This window comes from Rousettus aegyptiacus, unplaced genomic scaffold, assembly GCF_014176215.1.
Source record: "Rousettus aegyptiacus isolate mRouAeg1 unplaced genomic scaffold, mRouAeg1.p scaffold_m13_p_7, whole genome shotgun sequence".
Taxonomy (NCBI): Eukaryota; Metazoa; Chordata; class Mammalia; order Chiroptera; family Pteropodidae; genus Rousettus; species Rousettus aegyptiacus.
The window spans coordinates 113,668,656-113,692,289 of record NW_023416310.1 but is presented as its reverse complement, the minus strand read 5'-3'; the positions used below and the strand labels follow the sequence as shown (position 1 = coordinate 113,692,289).

At 44.1% G+C, this 23,634-nt stretch overlaps 1 protein-coding gene across 8 annotated transcripts in view; it reads left to right on the top strand.

Moving 5' to 3' along the window:
- The window catches only part of TBC1D8 (TBC1 domain family member 8), a 96,030-nt gene that overhangs the window by 58,397 nt on the left and 13,999 nt on the right, over positions 1–23,634 (top strand). For 5 of the 8 annotated variants that reach the window (XM_016157259.2, XM_016157256.2, XM_016157265.2 and 2 more), the window contains exons 3-15: positions 1,889–2,007; positions 2,575–2,803; positions 4,681–4,921; positions 11,086–11,293; positions 12,635–12,829; positions 13,735–13,911; positions 14,682–14,832; positions 17,358–17,572; positions 18,464–18,581; positions 20,980–21,265; positions 22,035–22,164; positions 22,251–22,370; positions 22,920–22,988. In XM_016157259.2, coding sequence (XP_016012745.1) covers positions 1,889–2,007; positions 2,575–2,803; positions 4,681–4,921; positions 11,086–11,293; positions 12,635–12,829; positions 13,735–13,911; positions 14,682–14,832; positions 17,358–17,572; positions 18,464–18,581; positions 20,980–21,265; positions 22,035–22,164; positions 22,251–22,370; positions 22,920–22,988 — 2,258 coding nt within the window. Of the gene's footprint in view, positions 1–1,888; positions 2,008–2,574; positions 2,804–4,680; positions 4,922–11,085; positions 11,294–12,634; positions 12,830–13,734; positions 13,912–14,681; positions 14,833–17,357; positions 17,573–18,463; positions 18,582–20,979; positions 21,266–22,034; positions 22,165–22,250; positions 22,371–22,919; positions 22,989–23,634 lie in introns of those variants that run through there. The other 3 variants (XM_016157261.2, XM_016157257.2, XM_016157268.2) reach the window with 2 other exon arrangements.

The following is a 23,634-nucleotide window of genomic DNA, read 5'->3' as shown; positions in this document are numbered from 1 at the left end:
TAAACCCCATGTGGGCTGCTGTTGCATTCATTGATCTATAAAGGGAGGTAGGATGGTGGATAGCTAGTTGTTATGGACCCTCACAAAATTCAGATGTTGAAGCTCTAGCCCCCAGTGCAATAGAATTTGAAGGTGAGAACTTTGGGAGATATTAGGTTTAGATGAAGTCATGTGGGGGATTTGTGTCCTCATAAGAAGAGGAAGAGACCAGGGATCCTGCTCGCTCTTTCTCTGCCATGTGAGGACACAGGGAGAAGGCAGCTGTCTACAAGCCAGAAAGGAGTCTCACCAGGAACCAAACCTGCTTGATTTGGTACTCCTAGCCTCCAGAACCATGAAAAATAAAATCTGTTGTTTGAGACAGTCTACAGTGTTCTGTTAGAGCAGCCGGAGCTGACGAAGACACTGGTCAGGCGCTCCTGGTCCAGGCCCAGGTGTCCTGACCCTGAGGACAGGTGTTGGGTAGAAAGACTTGTGGAGCCGGTCCTCCATGATGGGAAGACTGCCTTTAACCATGACGAAAGGACATTGCTTTGGCAAAGCCATGCCTAAAATTGAGAGAATACATTGTTTTAAACTCTCATTTTTTCTCATGAGGTATTCTGTTAGATCCTTCTGTTTAGGCCTTCCTTAGCTGCCCATTCAGAATGACAGGTGTTCTTCCTAGTCCCTGGCCCTGGATCCATGAGTCCAGAGTGAGTTTTCTGGTCTGTTCATGCTTGGGGTATTTGTAAGAACCTCACATGCATTTATACTTTGGGGAGAAGAAAGCTGCAAATAACATAAAAATTCAGCATTAATAAAATGTATACCTGGCTTTTGTGTAAGTGGCATGTGGCTCTGTTGACCATCGTGCCTCCCACATTAGCATGATTATCATGCACTGTGGTTTGTCCCACAGCCCTTCACTTCTTTGAGGTTAGGGCACCTCCTGCTTCCCCTTTTGCAAATCCGGCTCTCCTTGCCAGGTGTTCATCTATTTCTGGACTAGATGTACCTGGTGCACACGTGCCTTTTCTTCTCCAGGACCACACTTGCTTCAAGTCAGGGAGCATATGCTATGGGCCAGGTTCTTCACTAGGAGCTGGCACCATCCCTGTGTCTAAGTGCCCATTGTCCTGTGGAGGGGAAAAGGGGGCTCCCTGAGAGGGAATATGGCCAACTAAAGCAACCAAGCTTTTTGGTAACAGTGTTGCTTAATGATAGGGTGACATTGTTGTTATCATTGCCTTTGAAAGAAATTAACTTTATACAATTTAACATTTTTGCATTTTCATTTTAACATGTACTACGAAAACTTTTTATATATGTTTTGAAGGGATATTGTAAATGGCGTGGAATACAAATTCATAAACCCGGAAGTCTCCTAGGTGTTGGGAATAACCATGCCTATTACAAATGTTCACACCCTTGGGCAACCAAGAGGCTCTTCCTCTGTCAACCTGGGCTGAGGTCCTTCTTGAGCACCCCTCATTCTCACAGGTGAAGCTATGTGAGACCAGTGTGAGTTGGTCTGCTGCTTGGGGCTTGTATCCCTAGAGTAGCTAGCTGTCTAATGACAAATATTTCTGTCATTTGTGTGGAGGGATTCCCTGTATTAGAGAAGCAAGACATCCACAGAGAAGTGGTGAAGAGTAACCTGGTTGGTCGGCTGGCTCATCTGTGTGGCAGTGCAACAGGTGTTCACAAATCCCAGTGCTGTGGTGGGGGAGACTGGGTCCAGTGGAGGGTTCCTGCCTTGCCAGCTGGCAAACAGTAGTCCAGCATGTGAGAATCTGGGCTGTTTTAATACCATAAACACAGGATTCATGGTATTTAGAAAACAAATTCATGTTCTGGGATTTAGTATTGTCTTTTAATCTCAGTGTGTTTTTCTCTTCTAACCCAGGTGCAACGTTAGAGGAAATAAACCAGCATTGGGACTGGCTGGAACAAAATCTCCTCCATACCTTGTCTGTCTTTGATAATAAAGAGGACATTGCCAGCTTTGTCAAAGGGAAGGTGAAGGTAGGTTCCTTGGTTATAATGTTTCTCCTTTAGATGACTATAGAGTATATGTAATAGTAGTGAAACATATCTAGTGTCACACAGTCAGGCAGTTGTTAGCTTTAGACCAAAATTTTTGAGCCTCACAAGGAAGACGATTCATTCATTTTCTAAAGAAAGAATTTTAACTCCAACTTAGGTAGTTTTTCGGGGTTGGTACATTGAGTTCACGTACTGGAGTTGACTGTTTGATCCTCATATCCCTCTAGGGAAGAACAGGGAGGTATATCAAATAGTGATTTGTTTGAGAACCGGGGTTTAGCAGTCAGTGACTCTCCCAAGACTCACAGCTGGTTGGTGGCCAAGCAAGAGACCTGTTCATAGGTGTTGGTCCCCCAGCTTGTTTCTTCCCATCGTGGCATGTTTCTGGGTGTGGACAGATTGTGTAGTGAACAGCAGTGTAGTGAGCTGTTCTCATTGGTCCTATATGTCTCTTGTTGAGCAGTGCAGACTCTTTCACGCTTCTTGTCCCTTCTTGCCTCCCCTGGTTCTCCCTGAACAATGGTCCGTTATTTTTCTGGGCTTCAGGCTTTGATTGCTGAGGAGACGAGCAGCAGACTTGCCGAGCAGGAAGAGGACCCTGAGAAGTTCCGAGAGGCCTTGGTCAAGTTTGAGGCCAGGTTCAACTTCCCAGAGGCGGAGAAGCTGATCACCTATTATTCCTGCTGCTGCTGGAAAGGCAGGGTTCCCCGCCAGGGCTGGCTGTACCTCAGCATCAACCACCTCTGCTTCTATTCCTTCTTCCTCGGCAAGGAACGTGAGTGAGGTTGATGCTAGCCTTGGGAGGGACTTGGTCTTTCCCAGATGATGGTGGTCCTTGGGGTACTCAGCGTTGATCCCCAGACAAGGTGTTAACAAGAAGAGTCAGATGGCTAAAGATTTAAATAAGCAGTTGAGATAACACATGATACTTGATTAATTTCCAAATCATTTCTACAGACAATTGTATTTCATGATATATAGCACTACCGTGAGTTTGATTTGTGAGTCCTTTTCTTCTACTGCCTTGAAAAACATTTCTGGGTGGCTTGCTTTATCTGGCTCCTGAAGGGATTTCACTGCTGTATGTTGCTCCGAACACAGCGTCATAACTGTTGGCCCAGTAGTTCCACAGGGCTGGGGCGCATTAACACAGGGGCCATGTAAAACCCAGCCCTGAGCGTGTGCACGCAGGTGCACACACATTTTCTTTTTCTTACTGCATTTTAGTTTATGCTTTAAGTCAAACCAGTGGAAGGGGCTCCTCTTGAATCTGGCTGTAGACAGCTTCCTGCACGTGTCATCCCTTCTCTTGCCCACACCAGCAGCCCCAGTTCAGATGCTCTAGTCTCTACACTCTGTTAGCACAGCTTCCCACACCCCACCTGGAATGTGTTCTGACCTGATCTTTCCCATCCTTGTTCTCCTGCTTTCTGAAGTGGTTCTCAAAATTGATGCCTGGTCTTTCCTTCATTTTCCCATTCATATGTCTCTTTGGAAACTTCTGTTCAACTTTAAAAGTTTAATTCAAATTTTATCACCTTCAGGGCCCTTCCCTGGTCCCTTGTAATTGGCACTATGTTTGTGTTTCTATTTTGGGCTCTGTCAAGTCATTGGTTACTTTTTTCTTTACATGTCTGTTTTCCTTATTTGAACAAGCTCTTCACAAAGGAGATGCTTAACCAATAAAAGCTGATGGTGTAGATGGAGTGTGTGTGTGTGCATGTGTGTGTGTAACAAGACTGTGAAAACAACAAGAAGTAGCTGAAGGAGCCGATTTTCAATTCTGACGTAGAAATGTGGCCTTTTAAAATTATTAGAGCACTGAAGACATTGCAAAATAAACAGAAAAACAAGGTAGAAAGAAAAACACTTAATCATTCCCTTCTTTTCTTTATTTGAAAAAGAAAATGAGTTCTTTTCTAACACTTATCCATTATTGTCACTAGACCTAATTTTGTTAGGATGATAAAATTTGGAAAAAATAAATGATTCCTAATATTTCATAAGCTATTATCATTATTTTAAGTAGTTCTGCATCTCTCTTCCCTGTTTGCATACTATCCCAAGCCACCAGTATACTGGAAACATTTCTGAGAATAGAACACTTGTTTATTAAATGGACTTTATATGGCATTACTTTAAAAGGAGTTCCATAAAAACAACTTGTACTCTGTCTTCTGAAACTGTAACAACTGTCATTTGCCACAATCTAAATGTTAAGCCTGTCTCTCTGGAAGAGATATTGAATAATCCTCTTTTGCACTCCTTTTCATCATGGCTTATGCCATGAATGCTACTTAAGAAGCCAGTATTAATGTGGATTCAGAAGCTTCTGCATATTTTGCAAATAGTCAAGCTTAAATATTTTTGAGAAAGTTTTCACATTAACTTGATATTCCAATATGATATTCCTTGGACATGTACAGTAGCCAGTAACTTGATAAGTTTTACTTAAACCCTTAAAAAAATCATTAGAACAGTAATTGTGTTGTAACAAACAGATGTCAAGCAGTTTTATGCTTCCTCTTTCCTGTTCCAGTTTCAAAGATATTTGTATTTCAGCTTAAGGAAAACCTTGGACTGTTGTTGATGCACACAAATTTCGGATAGATTTTGGGTGTAAAATATGTGTTTTCCCTTTTTCTCTTCTAGTTAAACTTGTAGTCCCTTGGGTTGACATCCAGAAGTTAGAAAAAACATCCAACGCTTTTCTGACGGCTACCATCCGAATTACCACACACAAGAAGGAGCGAGACTTCTCCATGTTCTTGAACCTCGAGGAGGTGTTTAAGATCATGGAGCAGCTAGCGGATGTGACACTGCGGAGGCTACTCGATAACGAGAGCTTCGACCTGGACCCAGGTCTGCAGGAGCCAAGCCAGATCACCAAGAGGTAAGAGCTGCTGGCCCCAGGTGGCCTCACCGTGCGGGGCTAGGCTGTGTGCCTCCTTTGTTGACCTGCACTTTGTTAGCCTGAGTCGTACTAGATTTACATTTCTCTTGTGGCAGAATCCAGATTTTTCCATGTTGTGAATTGTGATAGAAATACAATAATTGACATTGATTATTTCCTTTATGCCATAGACTTTCATTTCCAGATCTAATCCTTCGTTTTCTCAGATGTTATTTCAAAATTAATTTTCATTTAAAAACAAAAAAAAAGAAAATGGAATTCAGGCAGCTTCATGATAGAATTCTGATCAGCATTAGGCTTTATTAGTGAACATTAAGAAAATTTGCATTTTCATCTTAAATTACTTTGTAGAAAAAGGTTTCAGGACAGCTGGATTTATTTTTGGTACCAATTTGTCATTAGAAATGTGCCTTACTAAGAGTGTCAATCAACAGTCATTATTACTTGCCCCAAATTAGTACTACTCACGGAGACTTGTGAGGTAGTTGGTTGATTATTTGTACATTAAAGTAGTTCACCTTTAGTATCTAAAACTCAAATGGTGCTGTTTGAGCCGGTGATTTCTGGCTTTGTGGTTCAAACGGTGTAACTGCAGAGTGGATGCAAAGGTGAACTATTCCAACGGTGTCCTTTGTAAAACAAATCAACCAATAATGTACTGTCCTGGCTGGATATGTTTATGTAGTTACGGACTCATCACCGCTATTTGTGGAGAAATAATACTAGTTGTTATTAAAAAGGTTTTTTTTTATTCTTTTAAAATACATGTAACAGAATTTACTACCTTAACCATTTTTTAAGTGTACAGTTCAGTGATATTAAGTACATTCGTATTGTTGAGTAACTGTCACCACCATCCATCTCCAGGGTTCTGCATCTTCCAGAACTGAAACCCTGTACTTGTTAAACAACAACTCCCCTTGCCCCTCTCCTCTAGCCCCTGGCACGCACCATTCTACTTTATATTGCTATAAATCTGTCTACTCCAGGGACCCCATGTAAGTGGAATTATCCAGTATTTGTCCTTTCGTGACTGGCTTTTTTCACATAGTATAATGTCCTCAGGGTTCATCCATGTTGTAGCATGGATCAGGATTTCTTTCCTTTTTAATGCTGAATAACATTCCATGGCATGAGTGTATCACATTTTGTTTATTTATTGATTCATTCATGAACACCATTGCTTCTACATTCTGGCTTTTGTGAGTAATGCTGCTATAAACATGAGTATGCACGTATCTCATCGAGACCCTGCTTTCATTTTTTCTGGGTATATCCAGAGTGGGATTGTTGTATAATATGGCAATTCTATGTTTATTTGGGGGGAACCATTAGTCATTAAAAATTTTTTATTCATCTATTTAAACATTTCTATTCCTTAAACACAAGTGCTGTCTTCTCTGAACATATGGAGGAAAGTTTCTTTCTATTGGGTAGTCTCAGAATGGCAGTGTGTTTAGAGTTTTCATGAAAGAAGGGGAAGATCAAAGGTCTGTAGCACCTAAGACCCTTTCGGTAAAACCATCCATTTGGGAAAAACATTAATCAGTGTTGGCAGCCTTCATTTATATTCCAGAATCGAGTGAATTCTACAAGGCTGCACCCCCTTGCCCCCTGAAACTGTCAGAAAGTGAGAGAGAGAAAAGTGAAAAAGGGACCTGGTGGTGGCCAGTGGCGGAAATGCCTGTGTGCCTGAGGGTGCTGAGGGTTGGCCCGAGGCAAGTGGCCGAAATCTGGTCCAGGTGTGTTTTGTTGGTCACTGCACTTTGAATGACTTTCTCCAAAAGTGAAAGGCATGCCACTCTGCCTACTAATCCTTCACTAGTTCTCATTTGTGGCTGTCTATCATGGAGACGTAGGCCTGTGGACATAAACAGGTGATGACTCAGTCAATTTGACATCCTGCCAAAAGAGCCCAGGTTTTAAAGTTTAGGAAAACAGTCTCTTCATGCTAAGGGCTCAGTCAAAAGTGCTGGAATGGTCCTCAGGCTCTTTTGTTGATATATTTTTCACTTCCTTTCCCAGATAATGGCTTTAGAAAGGTGCCCTTGGGGTCATGAGCCTAGTGATTGCAGATGAGTCATGATCCGCTGCTGGGCTCCCAGCCAAGGGACCTGTGGACACAGAGCAGAGCGAGGCTCATACCTCCAGCGAAAGAAGGGAGGATGGGATGGTGTGTTTTCACCCCAGGCTCAGGGTCTAACATGCAGACAAGTTACAGCTTCCCAGAGTGGGGCCTGGCCCAGGGATTCTCCAGTATGTAGTCAAAGTCCAGGAGGGCAGGGCAACTGAGGTCAGGGAGGGCTCCCAGAGAGAATGGAAGGCAGCACGGGATAAATACATTGGTCCTGACCTTTCCAAACAAAATATCCATTCTGAAGTTGTGACTGATAGGGTGAAAAAAATATAGCCAGCTACTTTTGTGGGGAAAGATTGGAGAAGTGATGGGCTTCCCTCAGCAGAAATTAAATATCTTCATTAAAATCTGTTTTGATGGGCTGAAAATGCTAGAGGAAAACAGTAGTCAAAGGAAACTTTCTCATAATGTAAATAAGCTCTTTCTGCCAGTTCTTAAGGTAGCTAGTGGCTACCTAGGGGAGAATGTCCTTAGTAATAAACCTTTACCCCCTGGTCACCTGGCTCACCCTTAACTTCCTGGTGGCTTTTCAGACCATCCTCTGCCTTCTCTGCCCAGCTTTATCCTCTTTCCTGCTATTCTCCTGGGTCCTCCATCAGGATGCTTTGGCTCGCTGCCTGTCATTTATTCGACTTTCTGTACTTCCGATCTTAGTTGAGTGTCCTCTTGAACCAGTGGAGACATCCCATGGGGACTCATGCAGCCCTAAACCACCCCACCTCACAAGGGGAGGCCCATGTGTCCCACCCTGCAGGAACCTAGCTGCTCTGTGGTCTGTCTGGGACATGGTGGAGAGCAGAGGGTAAGGGCAGAGCCTTGTCAGGGAGGACACTTTCTAGATGTGCAGTGTTGTGGGTCTTTGGGCACCCCTAGCTGAGAGCCTCTAGAACCCTTTGTGTGTTTCTTTCTGAGACACACTGGCCACAGAGGACTGAGTTATTCCAGAAGAGCGAGAGTGGTGGCTCAAGGCTTTCTGTGCAGCACAGAGGGGAGGTCCTCATGCACCGAGCCAATGGAGCTCACTTGCCCCAGCTTGTCTGTCACACAGCCCAAGCATGGGGAAGCACTTGGCCTCGAAGCAGCATTAAGCCTCTGACATGTGGGTTTGTGTATGTGGACTGAAAGACACGAGGGAGTGAGAGCCAGTATGTCAGGCCTGACCCAGTTCTTCCCGAAAGCACTCTAGAACATTGTGGGAGAAGAGGGATAGGGACGCCTGTTTTTGGTACTCCTTTACCTAATCTAAGAGAGATCTAATTCTGAGTTTGTGGAGAAATAAGAGAAGTACCTACCCCTTAATTTCTTGGGTCTGAGTTCTTAGGAATTAAACCCGAATCTTTAAAATGTGTGCATTTAGTCCGCATTTTTCTGCAACATTGGCGTGCATGATTACATGCATTAATTTCAGCTTCAACAACAAACTTGATGTTTATTGCTTCATGTTCTGACACTCACATATGTTCCCAGCATGGTTATGGTTCATAAAGTGGCAAGTGATATGATAGGAGGATTGGTGGCACCCTCCCCTGCTCTTTGCAGCTGTGGCTTTGGCTGCTGCACACCAGCAGTGTGTACAGTGGGTAGTGAATACTACCAGGGCTGCCAGGCTTGGTTCTGTCCTTAGAGAGGAGTCCTGCCATGGCATACAGGCCTGAGATCAGATACCATGTTCTGAGTGTTAGGTGATGACCAGTGTCTCTGGGTCTTCTCTGTGGAGGGAAAGTGGAGAAAGGTAAATACTGGGAGGTCTGAAAGGCAGGTTGTGACCAGTGGTCTTTATTTTTGATGCTGTTCAGAAAAAGGAGTTGATACATTTAGCATTGAAACTGCCACCTACTGTGAAGCAGACCCAAAGGATGGGGTGGTCTTATTCTGAGCATCATGAAGGTTTTGTGCTCCATCTCGTAAGTTATTGTTTCTTCAGCTCAGTAATGTTAGAAACTTAAATGTCATGTATATAACACATATTTAAAGGCAGAATTGGAAGAAAACTTTCTAGAAGGGAGGAATGATGAATGTTTGGAAAGGTCCTTCCTGCTGGTTTTTTTTTTTTTTTTTTTTTTTTTTATCAAGAGGCCACTGGTCTCTGGCTACTAAACATGTGAGAGACAGCTCTCTACAGTGACAGAACAGCCTAGAAGGGAGAGGGGATACTGTATGTGGTACACTCAGGCTGCTTAGAAGCTATAGGGATATCGAACTGAGCTGTTGGCTGAGGCAGCAGGTGCCCTGAATAGAAAAAAAAAAAAAAAAAAAAGGTTTTCATCTGCCTCAGATAACCGAATGCCTTTTTCTTAAGAAGGGTTAGGTGCAAGTAAGTGTAAATGTAAGCCCTCCCTGCACTCAGCATGAGCTATTGGGATTCAGTACTTGCCGTGTATTCACCACCTCCTAAGAGGACAAGAAGGAAAGGACAACAGTGGAATTCAGTGGTGGCCTGAAAAGATATGAACAGGTAGGAGACGCTGGCTTTACTTTTACCGAAACTAGTGTGGCCTACATACTTCAGGGACAGTTGGATTACATTTTCAATTTAAAGGCTTTTGACAGAGATCAGTTATCAGGGAGCTGGGGTGACCCTTGAGGAGACTTGCTTTCCATTCCTGAGGTGCATGCACTTCTAAACCATTTGCAGGGCTGACCCTGCTTCTCCCAGCTCCTCTCTGGAAAAAGCAGTTTCCTCGGAAATAGCCATCTATGTTGTGTCGGGCATCTGAGGACCATGGCTTTGGCGCACAGTCACTGGCCCTGTCTGACCTGTAGCATTCATACCATTTCTCTGCCCAGAGGGCTTTATGGAATGCTTGTATCTTCCCTTAGTGATGGTTCAGTAGTAAACTCCCTGGATTGCCCATCTCTGCGGGACGTCTCCTTGGAAGACATCCATGTGAAGGTGGGACATGACAACTGGTGCAGAGGGACCGATATGACATCGATGGGGCTTCTCTCCAATGGTACTTTACTTGGATGCTTTTTAAAAAAGATAATAATAGCTAATATTTATTGAGCACTTACTATATGCCAGGCACCGATCTAAAAATTTTAACTAATTTTTTGAGATGTAATTCACATACCATACTGTTCGCCCTCTTAAAGTGTCCCATTCAGTGCTCTTTAGTATAGTCACAGAGCAATGCAACTATCACTGCGATCAATGCCAGAACATTGTCATCGCCGCAAGAAGAAAACTCGTACTCATGAGCAGTCACTCCTATCTGTCCCCATTCCTCCAGCCTTAAGCAGTCACTGATCTATCTTTTATCTTTATAGAGTTGTTTATTTTGGAAATTTTAATTTAAATGTAATCAGGCAATAGGTAGTCTTTTGTGTCTGGGTTCTTTCACTTAGCGTAATGTTTTTAGGATTCATCCATATTGTAGCCGGTGTCAGTACTTCATTCCTCTTTGTGGCTGAGTAATATTCCGTTGCATAGATCTATCACATTTTGTTTATCCATTTATCAGTTTATGGACGTTTGGATTGTTTCTAATTTGGGGCTTTTATGAAGAATGCTGCTAGGAACATGTACCTATGAGTTTTTGAGTAGACATACGTATTCAGATCTCTTGGGTACATACCTACAAGTAGAATTGCTGGGTCATATGGTGATTTCATGTTTAACCTTTTAAGGATCAGCCAGACTATTTTCTAAAATGGCTGCACCACTTTACATTGCCTCCAGCAGTGTCTGAAAGTTCCAGTTTGTCCACATCCACATCAACACTTGTCACTATCTGACTTTTTGATTCTTATACAATTGTTTTATGGTAAATCCCAAAGTTACTCAAACCCAGAAGAAATGTGTGTTTTGGTCTATGAGTTCATCACATTACTTCTGTGCAGAGGCAGCGCATTCAGCTTGTCATTGTTCTAGAGGTTGGCCGAGGAGTGCACACTGTTCTATTTCCTGTCTCATGCAGGAACTGGTGCTGGTGGATTTAAAGGTGTTTTCCTTTATTCATTCATTGTGCCTGCCTCTTTTTATTCTCTCTTCCTCCTTTGCCAGAGACCTGGAAGCCAGAGCACAGAATGAGTTCTTCCGGGCGTTCTTTAGGTTGCCAAGGCAGGAGAAGCTGCATGCCGTTGTGGACTGTTCCCTTTGGACTCCCTTTAGTCGCTGTCACACCGTTGGGCAGATGTTCACCTCAGACAGTTACATCTGCTTTGCCAGCAAGGAAGATGGCTGCTGCAATGTCATTCTCCCACTCAGAGAGGTAGGGAGGGGCACAGGTGGGATGCTCAGAGCAAGACTTTGCCTGCTAAGGATGGGCATCTGGAAGGAAGCATGGTCTGAATTTGACCATTACCAACTTGGCCATTGCTTTTTCTATTGTATGGCAGCCTGAAATTCGTATAAAAGTGGTGAGACTGGGGCACACTAACCTCCATGCTATCAATAAAGCTGTTATTAAAAAGCACGTGCCTGGCAATTAAAGCTTGTTCGACAGCTCTTAGGCATGAATCCTTCCCTTGCACACACAAAAGGAAAGAGAAAAGCAACCTACAAAAAGCATCCCTTTTGAAAATAAATGTCAAATTACTTGGCTTTTACACCCTCTGGAACTGGTTAAAAATTTTTTAAATGCTTTCTTTCTTATGGATCAGGTCCTTTCGTACTAATTCTCTTCTTAGAAATGGAGGGCAACCTGAGTATCCTTCCAGACCTGCTGAGCTCAGGCCTTTGGTTTTGTGGCATCCCTGCTGTGACTGCTCACAACTCTGTTGCACACCAAGACCTCCAGATTCTTGCTGTTGTAACATGTGGACTAAGCACTATCCTTTGGGAAAACTCAATTTTTTCATTCACGTGATCTCTTACCTCCATATCATTTTTCTTAAGCAGATTTCTTTATTTTAAAAATATTATTATAAGTGGAGCAAGAAACCAGGAGTTGTCTTATGTATTTACCATTTTAACCATTTTTAAGTGTTATAGTTCAGCACAATTAAGTAATTCACATCGTTGTGTAGCCATCTCCAGAATTTTATCTTTTCAAACTGAAACCCTATAGCATTAAATAACAATGCCACATCACACCGCCATCCTTGACCCCCCAGCCCTTAGCAACTGCTATTCTGTATCCTCTTTCCATGAATTTGACTACTCTAGGTACCTCATGTAAGTGGAATCATCCAGTATTTGTCTTTTCCTTTTATGACTGATTTATTTCACTTAGCATAACATCCTCAAAGTTAATTCATGTTGTATCACATGTCAGAATATCTGTCCTTTTTAAGGCTGAATAATATTCAATTGTATATTATTTGCTTTATCACATATTTTGTCCTTTTTAAGGCTGAATAATATTCAATTGTATATTATTTGCTTTATCACCACATTTGCTTTATCGACTGATCCATTGAGGGACACTTGAGTTACATCCACCTTTCACTGTTGTGAATATTCTGCCTTACATACCTGTGATCTTTGTACTGGTTCCTTATTGCAATGATTTTGTTTTGCCTTCGGTCTTGAGATATCTTCTGAGTATGTAATTAAATGCCTGCCTCCCTTCTTTCTCACTTTACCTTTGTGTGTATGATTTTTGCCACAGGTGGTAAGCATTGAGAAGATGGAGGACACAAGTCTGCTGCCTAACCCCATCATCATCAGCATCCGGAGCAAGATGGCCTTTCAGTTCATCGAGCTCAAGGACAGGGACAACTTGGTGGAGAGTCTGCTCGTGAGGCTGAAGCAGGTGCATGCCGACCACCCCGTGCATTATGACACTTCACAAGATGATGACATGGTACGAAACAGCGGACTTCTATACATTGAAAACCCCATTTTTCACTACCTCTGGCCAGTGGTCTCCAAAGGGTAGAGCAAAAAACGATGATTCATGGGGACATAATGATGATGATCGGGCCTGTGTGCCAGGTGGTCAGTGCCATCTTTGACATACTGGGCATCCTGAGTGGGTGATGCGCATGTTAGAGGGGGCTTCACACAGGTTACAGTGGCTGATGGGTATGCACCCCACAGGTTGGAGGGCTAACAGGTTACCCCACTCAGGTTAGAGGAGTTGATAGGGCACCTCCACTAGAGGCTAGTGGGGTTGATGGCATCCTCCTCTATATGTTAGATTGATGGGTATATACATATTTCAGAGAGAAGGACTGTCTACCCCCTTACAGATTAGAGGGATCAATTCCTCCCCCTACCCCCAGGTAGTGGGATGATATTATTTGGGGGCAGCTATAACTTGCTGAAGAAGAAGTTGGACAGCTACAAAAATAGACCTGGTCTGCTATGGCCTAGTCTCCTTATCCTTTCACTTCTATTTCTCTCTTTCATAACCTGTCTTCCCCCAAAGTGACAAGGAGGACAGGAGATAGTCTTTCAGTACCCTAGAGCTGTTTTCTCAAGATAGTCCTGTCACTTCTGGAAGCTGAGGGAGGATGATTCTGCAGACGAAAAGTGGGCCCATGCTCTGGGTGCCATGAGCAGTCTTACTGGCAAACGGCAGTGTGGCCCATCTTCTTTCTTAGTGGTCAAATCCGTTGGGTCTCATTTTAGTCTGTTTTTTCCATTGAGTCATAAATAGGCATTTTTGACTTTGTTATGTTCATGCTCCCAAAGGCAATGCAAAGATTGGCTTATAATTAAAGCAATGACTTTCTTCTTTATATCACTTTTTATCCCCCCATGTAGATGTCACCTGTGTTTCATTCAACAAGCATGTGCAGTGACCACAAGTTCGGGAATCTTGAAATGGTGTCTTCTCAAAATAGCGAGGGAAGCGGAACAGAGAAGAGCCCACGGCTGCACCCCGAGGCCCTGAGAGCTGTGTTCCAGCAGTCAGCCAGCCAGAGCCCCGACTTGCGAATGGTGGGTGTGTGTGGCCTGGCTGGGTTGCTTAGTGGCTCTGTATAATGGACTGTTAGCTTTATTTGGTCAGATCTGAACCTTCTCATGTACTTTACAGAGAGATGCTCAATTAACTTTTGTTGACTAGACACATAAGAGTACTGAGTATATGTGTAAACTTCTCCCATTACTGGAGAATAAAGATAATTAAAAGCTTATATAAACATCTCGATTAAAAGGCACTAAGAATTCCTGCTATCTAGGGATAATTTTAAAGGTTTTTAGTTGCCTAGAGAAATACTATTTTCCTTGCTTCTGCTAATGAGAGCAACATCATTGTTTCAGATTTCAGTTTTTCCTCTGGCTATCAAGAAGCTCAGGGCAAATTTTGATACCCTCTTTCTGCCCCCCAAGCTGACTTGTATTTTAGCAGCTGGCTCCGTGTCAGCATCCTGAGAAGCTTCCCCTCACGTCCCCACTCCTACCCTACCTCCCCATCTGCCTTGGACTATTTTAGTGTTGGGAAGATCGTTTCTTCCTATTCACTTTGCCAAGGAAATGACATTTTACTTACGTAAATGCTCTCACTGGTCCCTGAGCTCCCCAAGGACTGGTATTTTGTGTTTCTCATCTTTACATCCTCTAGATATTCAAAAATATTTGCTGAACATGTTGCTCGTTACTGTTAACTGTAACCATTACAGAGGGGCATTCCTTGGTTTCGGATGGTAGATGGGCAGGTGGAAGGTCAGACAGGTTTCTCTGCTCAGTAAGGGCATTTCCATTTCCAGTCCAGGGAGCAGATAAAAACAAGCCTGTGGAATGACCACTTTGTAGAGTATGGCAGAACCGTGTGTATGTTCCGCACAGAGAAGATCCGGAAGCTGGTGGCCATGGGGATTCCTGAGTCTTTGCGTGGCAGACTCTGGCTCCTTTTCTCAGGTAAGCAATTCTGGTGTCTTTAGGCCAAATGCGATTTCTGGAGGAGATGCAGCAACAGAGGCCTAGGCCCGAACAGTGTTTGTGTATGATAGTTATCCAACCTTGGATTCTTCCTGTGATATTCCTAGCCGAGACTTCAGAGCCTGACTTTGTCATCTGTTGGACCTCAGTCGGGGTTTCCAAGACGTCTAGCCTGTGGTGTCCTCCTTGGTTAGTATGGGGTCTGGCTGCAGTGATCTCTTCTTTACAAATGACTTAGAGTCCAGACATACTCCTGAGAATTCTGTTGAGAACAAACCCCCCTGGAAGGGAAGTGTCTTCCAGGGCCTGACTTCAGAAATAGACTAAAGCAGTCTTCATAAGCTGTTTGTTCACTTGCAGTGGCATTGGAATAAAGTCCCTCCTCTTTGAAGATACTTGTGTCCCCAAGGGCAGAACTGCGCAGATGTCTCTTCTGTCTCACTTCTTCCTCCCGTACCACTTGATCTATTCAGTGCTGGCTTTGTCTGGCCTCAGGCTTCCTCTGCTGCTGTTTGGTGACCTCTGGGATTCCCTCATCAGGATACTTCCTGGCAGATGGGCTGAGACTGGGACCAGACTTTTTGACTGTTGAACAGACATTTGTCTGTCTCCATACTGAATGTGCCATTTCATCCCACTCGGTAGAGGAGCTGGGGGTGGGGAAGGGAAGGAAAGGGAAGGCCTCTGATGTCTAGCGATGTGACTTTGCTGCTACTCTCAGGATGCTGTGGGAGGCATGGCAAGATCTGCTTTCCCAAGTGGCCCTGCTGTGCTCACATCAGCAGTGAGCTTCCTGAAGCCTGGGCCTGGGCATCTGTCCTCTCCCCACTCACTTTTCTTGTCCCTCATGGCAGCCTCTCACCCCAATCATCCCCCTCAGCCTTCTTCCCTGTCTCTCCCCACAAATAGCCCAAGCCCCTTCTTCTCCTGCCTGAGACACCTGAGTACAGCATTCACACTTCCCTGCACACTCGGAGCAATCATGCAGTGTCACTGAGACCTCTCCAGCCACTGCTTGCCTTGTTCACAAGCTGAGCCTCCCCGCTACCTCCTGGCTTCTTTCTATGGCAGCCTATCAGAGACACACCATCAGAACACTTCCTTTTAAAATGCAAGGTGTCTTCTTTAATTTCACATTTAATAAAAACAACCTTTATTCAAAGTTGAACAGGAAATATGGAGGAGCAAGCAGAAAAGTAACATCATTCATAACCCAGTCAAAAAACAGGGTTTGTGGTCTTCCAGGTATATTTAATGAACATGTTTCATATGTGTATACTGTCAGTCCTCCATGTCTGTGAGTTTCTCGTCCGTGGATTTAACCAGCCATAGATAGAAAGTATTTAATTTGAGGGAAAAATATCCCAGAAAGTTCGAAAAAGCAAAACTTGAAATTGCCACATGCTGAGCACTACACCGAATCTGTGAGAATGACGTGATGTGTAGTAGACCTTGCTGCAGAGACTTTGCCATTTAAGAAGGGACTTGAGCATCTCTAGACTTTGGTACCAACGTGGATTCTGGAAGCAGTCCTCCTTGGGTGCTGAGGGATGACCATTCACACACATAAAGCAGCCGCTTAGTTCGCAGATGACTGTCTTTATTCCAGTGGTAGGATGTTTCCTTTATCAGTAGTGAGCAACTACACATGAATGCCATGGCAACTGTGTCCCAGGTGTGACGGAAGTCATAGTCATGCCAATGAGGGAGTTGAAGAGGAGGGTATGATAAACCCAATCAGAATTAAATAGTAACAATCCAATAAAGGCAGAGCTGTTCCTTTTCTGTCCCCCCTGCTCTGCCGGGACATCCCTTTTGGGGGGCTGGCAGCCCCCGGGAGGAAACACTGGCTGAGACCACAGGTGCCCTGGCACTGGCCAGTGAGTGACTAGAACCCTCACATGGGTTGGTTCACTCATCCCCTGGTGTCCCTGCCTTTCAAGAGGCCTGGGAAGTGGCTTGGCGGGTGGGCAGTGCTTGGTTGTCCTGTACATCATAATACTGTTTCCTTTTGGCAGCTTGTGGGCTCCTTAATGATTGTTAGTGTTACTTAATCATAATTGTACCTTCTCGTGTGCTTCCTACATAGGTACTCAATAACATCTTATTAAGTTAATGCATGAAAATTATGTAATTATATATGTAAGTATATATGTATGTGTATATGTATAGATGTACACACACACACATATATATATATATATATACTTCCTTTAACTGAGGACCACAATTTATGAAAATCATGTTGGCAAAACTCGTATGAGCTTCCCCCCCTTTTTATATAGGGTTATTCTTAGGAAATCCATGTTGTTTCGTTCTTTTTTTTTCTCTTTCTTCTGTTTTTGGCAGAAATGAAGTCCTTTTGGTTGTGCGTGGTCTCAAAATAGTTTATGTCCCTCGAGTCACGAGACCCAACTGAGGTTCTCGATGGGACAAGCCCCTTCCCCATATTGACACTTTTCTGGTAATCAGTACCCCTTGAAAAATTACTGTTAAATCGTCAGATGCTGTCACTGACCTCGCTTCACATCCTGGTTACTATGGCCATCTGGTGGAGGAGTCCATGGGAAAATGTTGCCTGGTGACGGAGGAGATAGAACGAGACCTGCACCGTTCCTTACCGGAGCATCCCGCCTTCCAAAATGAAACAGGAATTGCTGCTTTGAGGAGAGTTCTGACGGCCTATGCCCACCGGAACCCCAAAATTGGGTACTGCCAGGTGAGATGTGTACTGAGGAGCAGACCTTTTAGTCCACATCTTATGTCAGCCCCCAGGTCCCAGGTGCCATGGTTCTGAGCCATCCGGTACTGAGGACCATCATGTGGATGATCCATTCTCAGTCCCTTCCCCCAAAGAACATATCGAATGAGACCAAAGGAAATCATCCTCGTAGATGATCATTTGAGGTTAGAGGCATTGTCCAGGGCCCCATAGGACAGCATGCAGGCTGAGTACCTGTGGGTGCTGCCATCTTCATGCCCCACACAGCTCTGTCTAGACCTCCAGAACTTCTAGGGATGGTTTAAAAACTGACAGTGCTATTTGGGGAGAGAAAAGATGTTTGGGGCAGGTCATTTTTTTCAAGAAGCATGAGTACTGGCAAGACATCTTCTGAGCAGTTCCTTAGGACATAGGAAGTTTGCTCAGTTTATTCTGGGATGCATTAAACAACACAAAATAAACAGTACACAATAAAAAGTCCCCAACCCAAGACTGGATTAGAGAAGCTTCTGACATTTAAAAATATAAGATTTTAAACTTTGTTTTTCTGTGAATGAGCAAAATCAATGGGTGAATGAAGTTGTTTGTGTTATTGTCTGTCTGTATGAACATGAACAGAGAAGAGCTGGATTAAATCTGAGCCTGAGGGGTATACCACAGCTAAATGCAGCATTAGTACATGGGGACAGTGACAGAATAGTGTCTGATGGCTCAGCCTAGTGAATCTTCTTGGTATGACACATGGTCATTCTACCGCATGAGTGTTAGTGGTTGGAGTGTGCCAGATTTCGACTTTTGTGGGTCATTTAGGCTTACGTGTTTTTAACATCTCTGTGGTCCTCCATGGCCTGGTCAGTAACTATCCCTCCATATGTGACTCCCGAGCAGTCCATGAACATCCTGACCTCTGTCTTGCTGCTGTACACCAGGGAGGAGGAAGCCTTCTGGTTGCTGGTTGCCCTGTGTGAGCGGATGCTCCCTGACTACTTCAACCGCCGGGTCATCGGTAAGCTGCCTCCTCCTTTGTCCCTGAGGATAGTGCCAGAGTCCAGGCAAGGACATTTGTCACTAGCCCTGGTTCTACAATCTGCTCTCTCTGCATAAACACTGTTTGGCTCTTAGAGTTGCAAAGCTAGCTGGTATAATTCTCTGTACAGTTTTGACAAAATGGCAGAATGAAGAAACCTGATTACTCTTTTGCTACAAACATTGACAAATTTTAGTAAAAAAAAATTACTTGGATAGCTGAATTTACAAGGAGAGAAAAATTCTAGGCTCAAGAAACCAGTTGAAAAGTGAAAACTGGAGAGGTTTTACACTAATCCAGTGGCCTGGAAAGGGAGGGAGTCTTGCTCTTGGTACCAGGGAGCTCTTGCAGACGGGATGGGAGAGAAGGAGCACAGACTAAGGCTGGAGGGTCACATTAGGCCCAGGCCAAAGGGCAGACTTTGAGAATGCCCCCCGCCACTTGCATAAGGTGACAATAAGAAAGCTCACTGGTAGTTGCACTTGGTGCCTCTGTCTTCCATGTGGTTGACATTTGAATTTCCACTATGTCTGTGGTCCAGCAACCTCCTAATGGAGAAAATGACACAAAAATTTCTTTAGTGATACTTTTAGGGACACTTTTCAGTAATCCAAAATGAGAGATGGAATGGCCCAAAAGTAGAGTGGCAGCAGCAGGAACAGAAGCAATAGAACCAACTGAAGACAGAATTTGACAAAGGACTGAGCATAGGGGTAAGGCAGGAAGAAGGGTTGGAAGATTCATGTCCTGAGACTGAGGGGATGTGATAACCCCTGGGAGTAAGGAGGAGGGCTGGCTGTGAGGGAGGTGGCCTTTTGGTATGACTGACCATCTCACCTGGCCCCCATCATGTACCCAAGTGGTTACCTGGCTTGTGTCCCTTTCCACTTGATATCGTGGGAGGCAGTTAATGTACCAAGTGGCAAGGAATAACCAGAACCTTGAGGTCATGGGAGGCATGTTGTCAGTTGACGAGTGTTGCTAAGGGATAACTCATATTCCAGTGACCAGCAGACCCTCTGTAGTTACGTGTACTCTTGTCACCTTCCATCCCATGCAGGGTGGAACACATGGAGCCTCTATATAACCCTCCACTTTCCCCACAGGCAGCACTCAGCATTAATTCTATCACCACAGATTAACTTGGCCTGTCCTTAAACTTGGTATGAGTGTTATAATAGGGAGCGTTCTCTTTCATGACTAGCTTCCTTTGCACAGCACGATGCTGACATATCATGAGTTTGTCTCTTGTAGCCCAGTATTTCACTGAGCATGTGTATCATCATGTGTTTATCCTGTCACCTATTGATAGACATATGTTTCCAGTTTTTTATTCTAAGTTGCATTGAACAGTTGTGTCTTTTTGTGAATACTATATATTCTCAGTTTTCTTGAATATTAGGCGTAGAATTGCTGGGTCATAGGTTGGAAGTATGTTTAATTGTATAGGAACTGCCAATTTTTCGAAGAGTATGTAGATCTCATACCAGCAACATGAGTGCCATTTAATTGCTCCACATCCCATTAACACTTGGAATTGTATTCTTAATTTTAGCCATTCTAGTGGGTGAGAAGTGATAGATTATGGTGGTTTTAATTTGCATTTCTTCGATTAATAATGTTGAACATATATTTTTGTGCTTACTGGCCATTTGTCATCTCTTCCGAAGTGTCTGTTCAAGTCTTGTGCCTGTTTTTTTTTTTTAAAAAAATGGCTACTGACTTATTACTAAGTTGCAGGACTTCTTTATTTTGAGTACGAGATCTTTGTCAGGTATTTTCTGAGTTCGAAGTCCACACTTTCATATTATTAATGGTGTCTTTTGAAGGACATGAGTCTTCAGTGCTGATGAAGTCCAATTTATAATTTTTTCTACACTTAGTGCTTTTGGTGTCCTAAGAAACTTTGCCTTTTCAAAGTTTTATACTGCTAACTTTTATCTTTAGGTCTGTTACTCATTTCAAATATATTTTTCTGTGTGGTGTAAAGTAGGGGTTAAGGCTCTTCCTCAACATCCATACAGATATCCACAATTTTTTAGTATTTTATTTTATGTCAAGTCTACAGTACATTGGTTAGACATTTATATATTTTTTGAAACGATTCCCTTGATTGCTCTATCTTCCCTCTGGCTCTACACATAGCCGTTATATTACTGCTGACTGTTCCCTTTTCCGTGTTCCTTATCCTTGTGACCATCTACCAACTATTTTTTGAGAATACTATCTCTTCCCCGTCGAATTACCTTGGTCAAAATATATAAGATCAGTTAACTAAGTACAAGTCCTTTCTGGTCTCAATTCTGTTTCACTGTTCTTACCTCAGAGAGATTTTGGTTTCAGGCTAACTTTAGAGAGTGTGGCCTTCCTTCTCTAGGGGCCCAGGTGGACCAATCCGTGTTTGAGGAGCTCACCAGGGAGCACCTCCCTGAGCTGGCCGAGCATCTGAACGACCCCTCAGCCCTGGCGTCCATCTCTCTCTCGTGGTTCCTAACTCTTTTCCTCAGCATTATGCCTCTGGAGAGTGCAGTGAACGTTGTAGATTGCTTCTTCTACGATGGGATCAAAGCTATCTTCCAGCTGGGGTTGGCTGTGCTGGATGCCAACACCGAGGACCTATGCAGCAGCAAAGATGATGGCCAGGCCCTGATGATCCTTAGCAGGTGAGCTATGTTTTGGTGGCTGACCTGGGCAGAGTGGGCAGCAGCTGGAACCCTGGAAGACAGATGGCAGGAGGAGGCAGCAGCAGGTGCCCAGCAGGGCTGTCGCTATGGGAACTTTCCTTCCTCTCTGTTGCTTGTCACTGTCTGGTCCCCCTAGAGCCAGGCCATCAGATGGCACTTGTCATCTGCATGTGGTAAAGAGTGCCATCTTCCCTCATTCCTCTCTACCAAGTGAAGGAGGGAGAGAGTGCTGTCAGTGCTCTTCCCTGAGGTTCAAATGTCTTGAGTGTAAATGGACACAAAGTGGCCTTGGACAGGACGGACACCGGGAAAAACCTCAGGCAGCTAGCTGGAGGTTTCAGACATTTTATACATGTAGGGGCTGGTGTGTCCCTCTAGGCCAAGGACTGGAACCTAGGTCTATTGGAACTGAGGGCAAGTTGGTTGACAAATGAAAGTTTCCCTTTCAGAATATTGTGGCAGCTTAAAACTGCGTGTATGCACAGAAGTTTGTATTTACTTAAGTGGAGAGTCGCAGGCCCCTGGAAACCTACTGTGGAGCCTATACCACCAAGTCTAGCTTTATAGCTTTTTCCTTTTCTCTAAAACGAGTGTAGTGGTTGCTCCCCTGCCTCCTCTTGGTGTCTGGGGACAAATGAGCTGTGTTTAGAAGTGCTGTGACATATCTATGGCATCTGTGAAGGGAGTGGATGTTGGATGGTGCCCAGTGAGGGCCAGCCTGCACTTTAATGCCAGGTGGTATGCTTAGGTTTCTAGATCACATTAAGAATGAGGACAGCCCTGGACCCCCAGTTGGCAGTCACCATGCTTTTTTCTCCGATGACCAGGAGCCCTACCCTATGACTGACATTGCTGACCTGATCCGGGACTCCTACGAGGTAACTGGCCCTGTCCCATCCCACCCTGTGGGAGGTTTTGGGGGCTGCTCCTCATGTCCTCTGTGTACATAAGGGTCTGTGAGCAGGTCATCATTGTCTCCCCACAGAAATTTGGAGACCAGTCTGTGGAGCAGATTGAGCATATGCGCTGTCGGCACCGGATCAGGGTCCTGCAGAGCCATGAAGAGACCACAAAGCAGAACGTGGTGAGTGGAAGCCTCTCACTGGCCTGTGTGTGTCCTCTGTTGGTCTCTAACGTAAAAATGCATCTGAGTTGAATTAAAAACTTAATAGGTGTTTGTGGTGTGGTCTAGAAACAGCATAGGATTTAGAGTCAAATTGTGAACAAATTAACCACTGTGAGCCAGGTTTCCTGGTTGTTTATGACGCCCACTGCATGGGACTGAAGTAGGATGGAGAAAATGCCCAGCATGTGTGCCTGCCATGTTCACTGCCTTTCAGGAAGAGTTTTCTGGCCCAGCTCCTCCTTTCCTAGTGTTTCACTTCCATTAGAACGTACACATTTATCTGGAGGCCCTGGTGTGTGGCTTAGAAAGGCCAAGGATAAACACCTGAGAAAGTCCCCATAAAGTGATTTTTGTATCATAAAGGAACAGACACTGCTCAAGCAGAAAGGGAAGCTGTCACTGGACACTTGGTGTCCCACACTAGTAGAAAGAGCCCCCTGCCCCCACCTCTGATTCTCCAGGTGCAAGCGGAGAACTCACTCCATTGCTGTTTGTTCTTCCCTCAAGCTCCGTGTTGTCACCCCAGAAGTCTCAATTCTTCCAGAAGACCTCGAGGAACTATATGACTTATTCAAGGTATGAAATTCTGGAAAGTAGATGGAGTAGCAGGCTCTGAAGCAGGCCGGAACCAACGCTGCCAGTCTGCCTGTGGTGATGTGGAGGGCTCTGCTCTGTGCTTGTCTGGGGCGGCTCTGCTTAGCTTTGTGGGCTAGAAGCCCATCCACTAGAGCTGCTACAATGCGTCCCCAGTCCACAGTAGATGGAACAGTGACCCAACTGAAACTGTCATCTCAAATACTTTTTAGTTACTCATAATCCTACCCACGATACATGTCCACGTATTTTTATATTTGGCTGGAATGCATTCTCTGTTCCCTTGCTGCTGTTTTAAACACTTTTCCATGTTGCTACATAGTCTTAATCTTTTTTATGTTATTTTCGTCATATCGGTAATAATATACTAAACCATATTTCTAATATTTGAATGTTAAAGTAGATTCCCAAGTATTGCTATTTAACTCACCCTGCAAAGAACATTTTTAAGTGCCTTGCTAAAAATACTCTTGGTCGAAGCAGTAAATAAAATGGGGAAGAGTGGCAAACACATTGATCCACTCCTGACCCCTAGCAGTGAAGAAAGAAAAAGAGCAATTGCAGAGAGCAAGTCTTGCACTGAAGGGAGCAGCCTCCAGGGCTCCCCCTGGTGGACACTCGAAGCAAC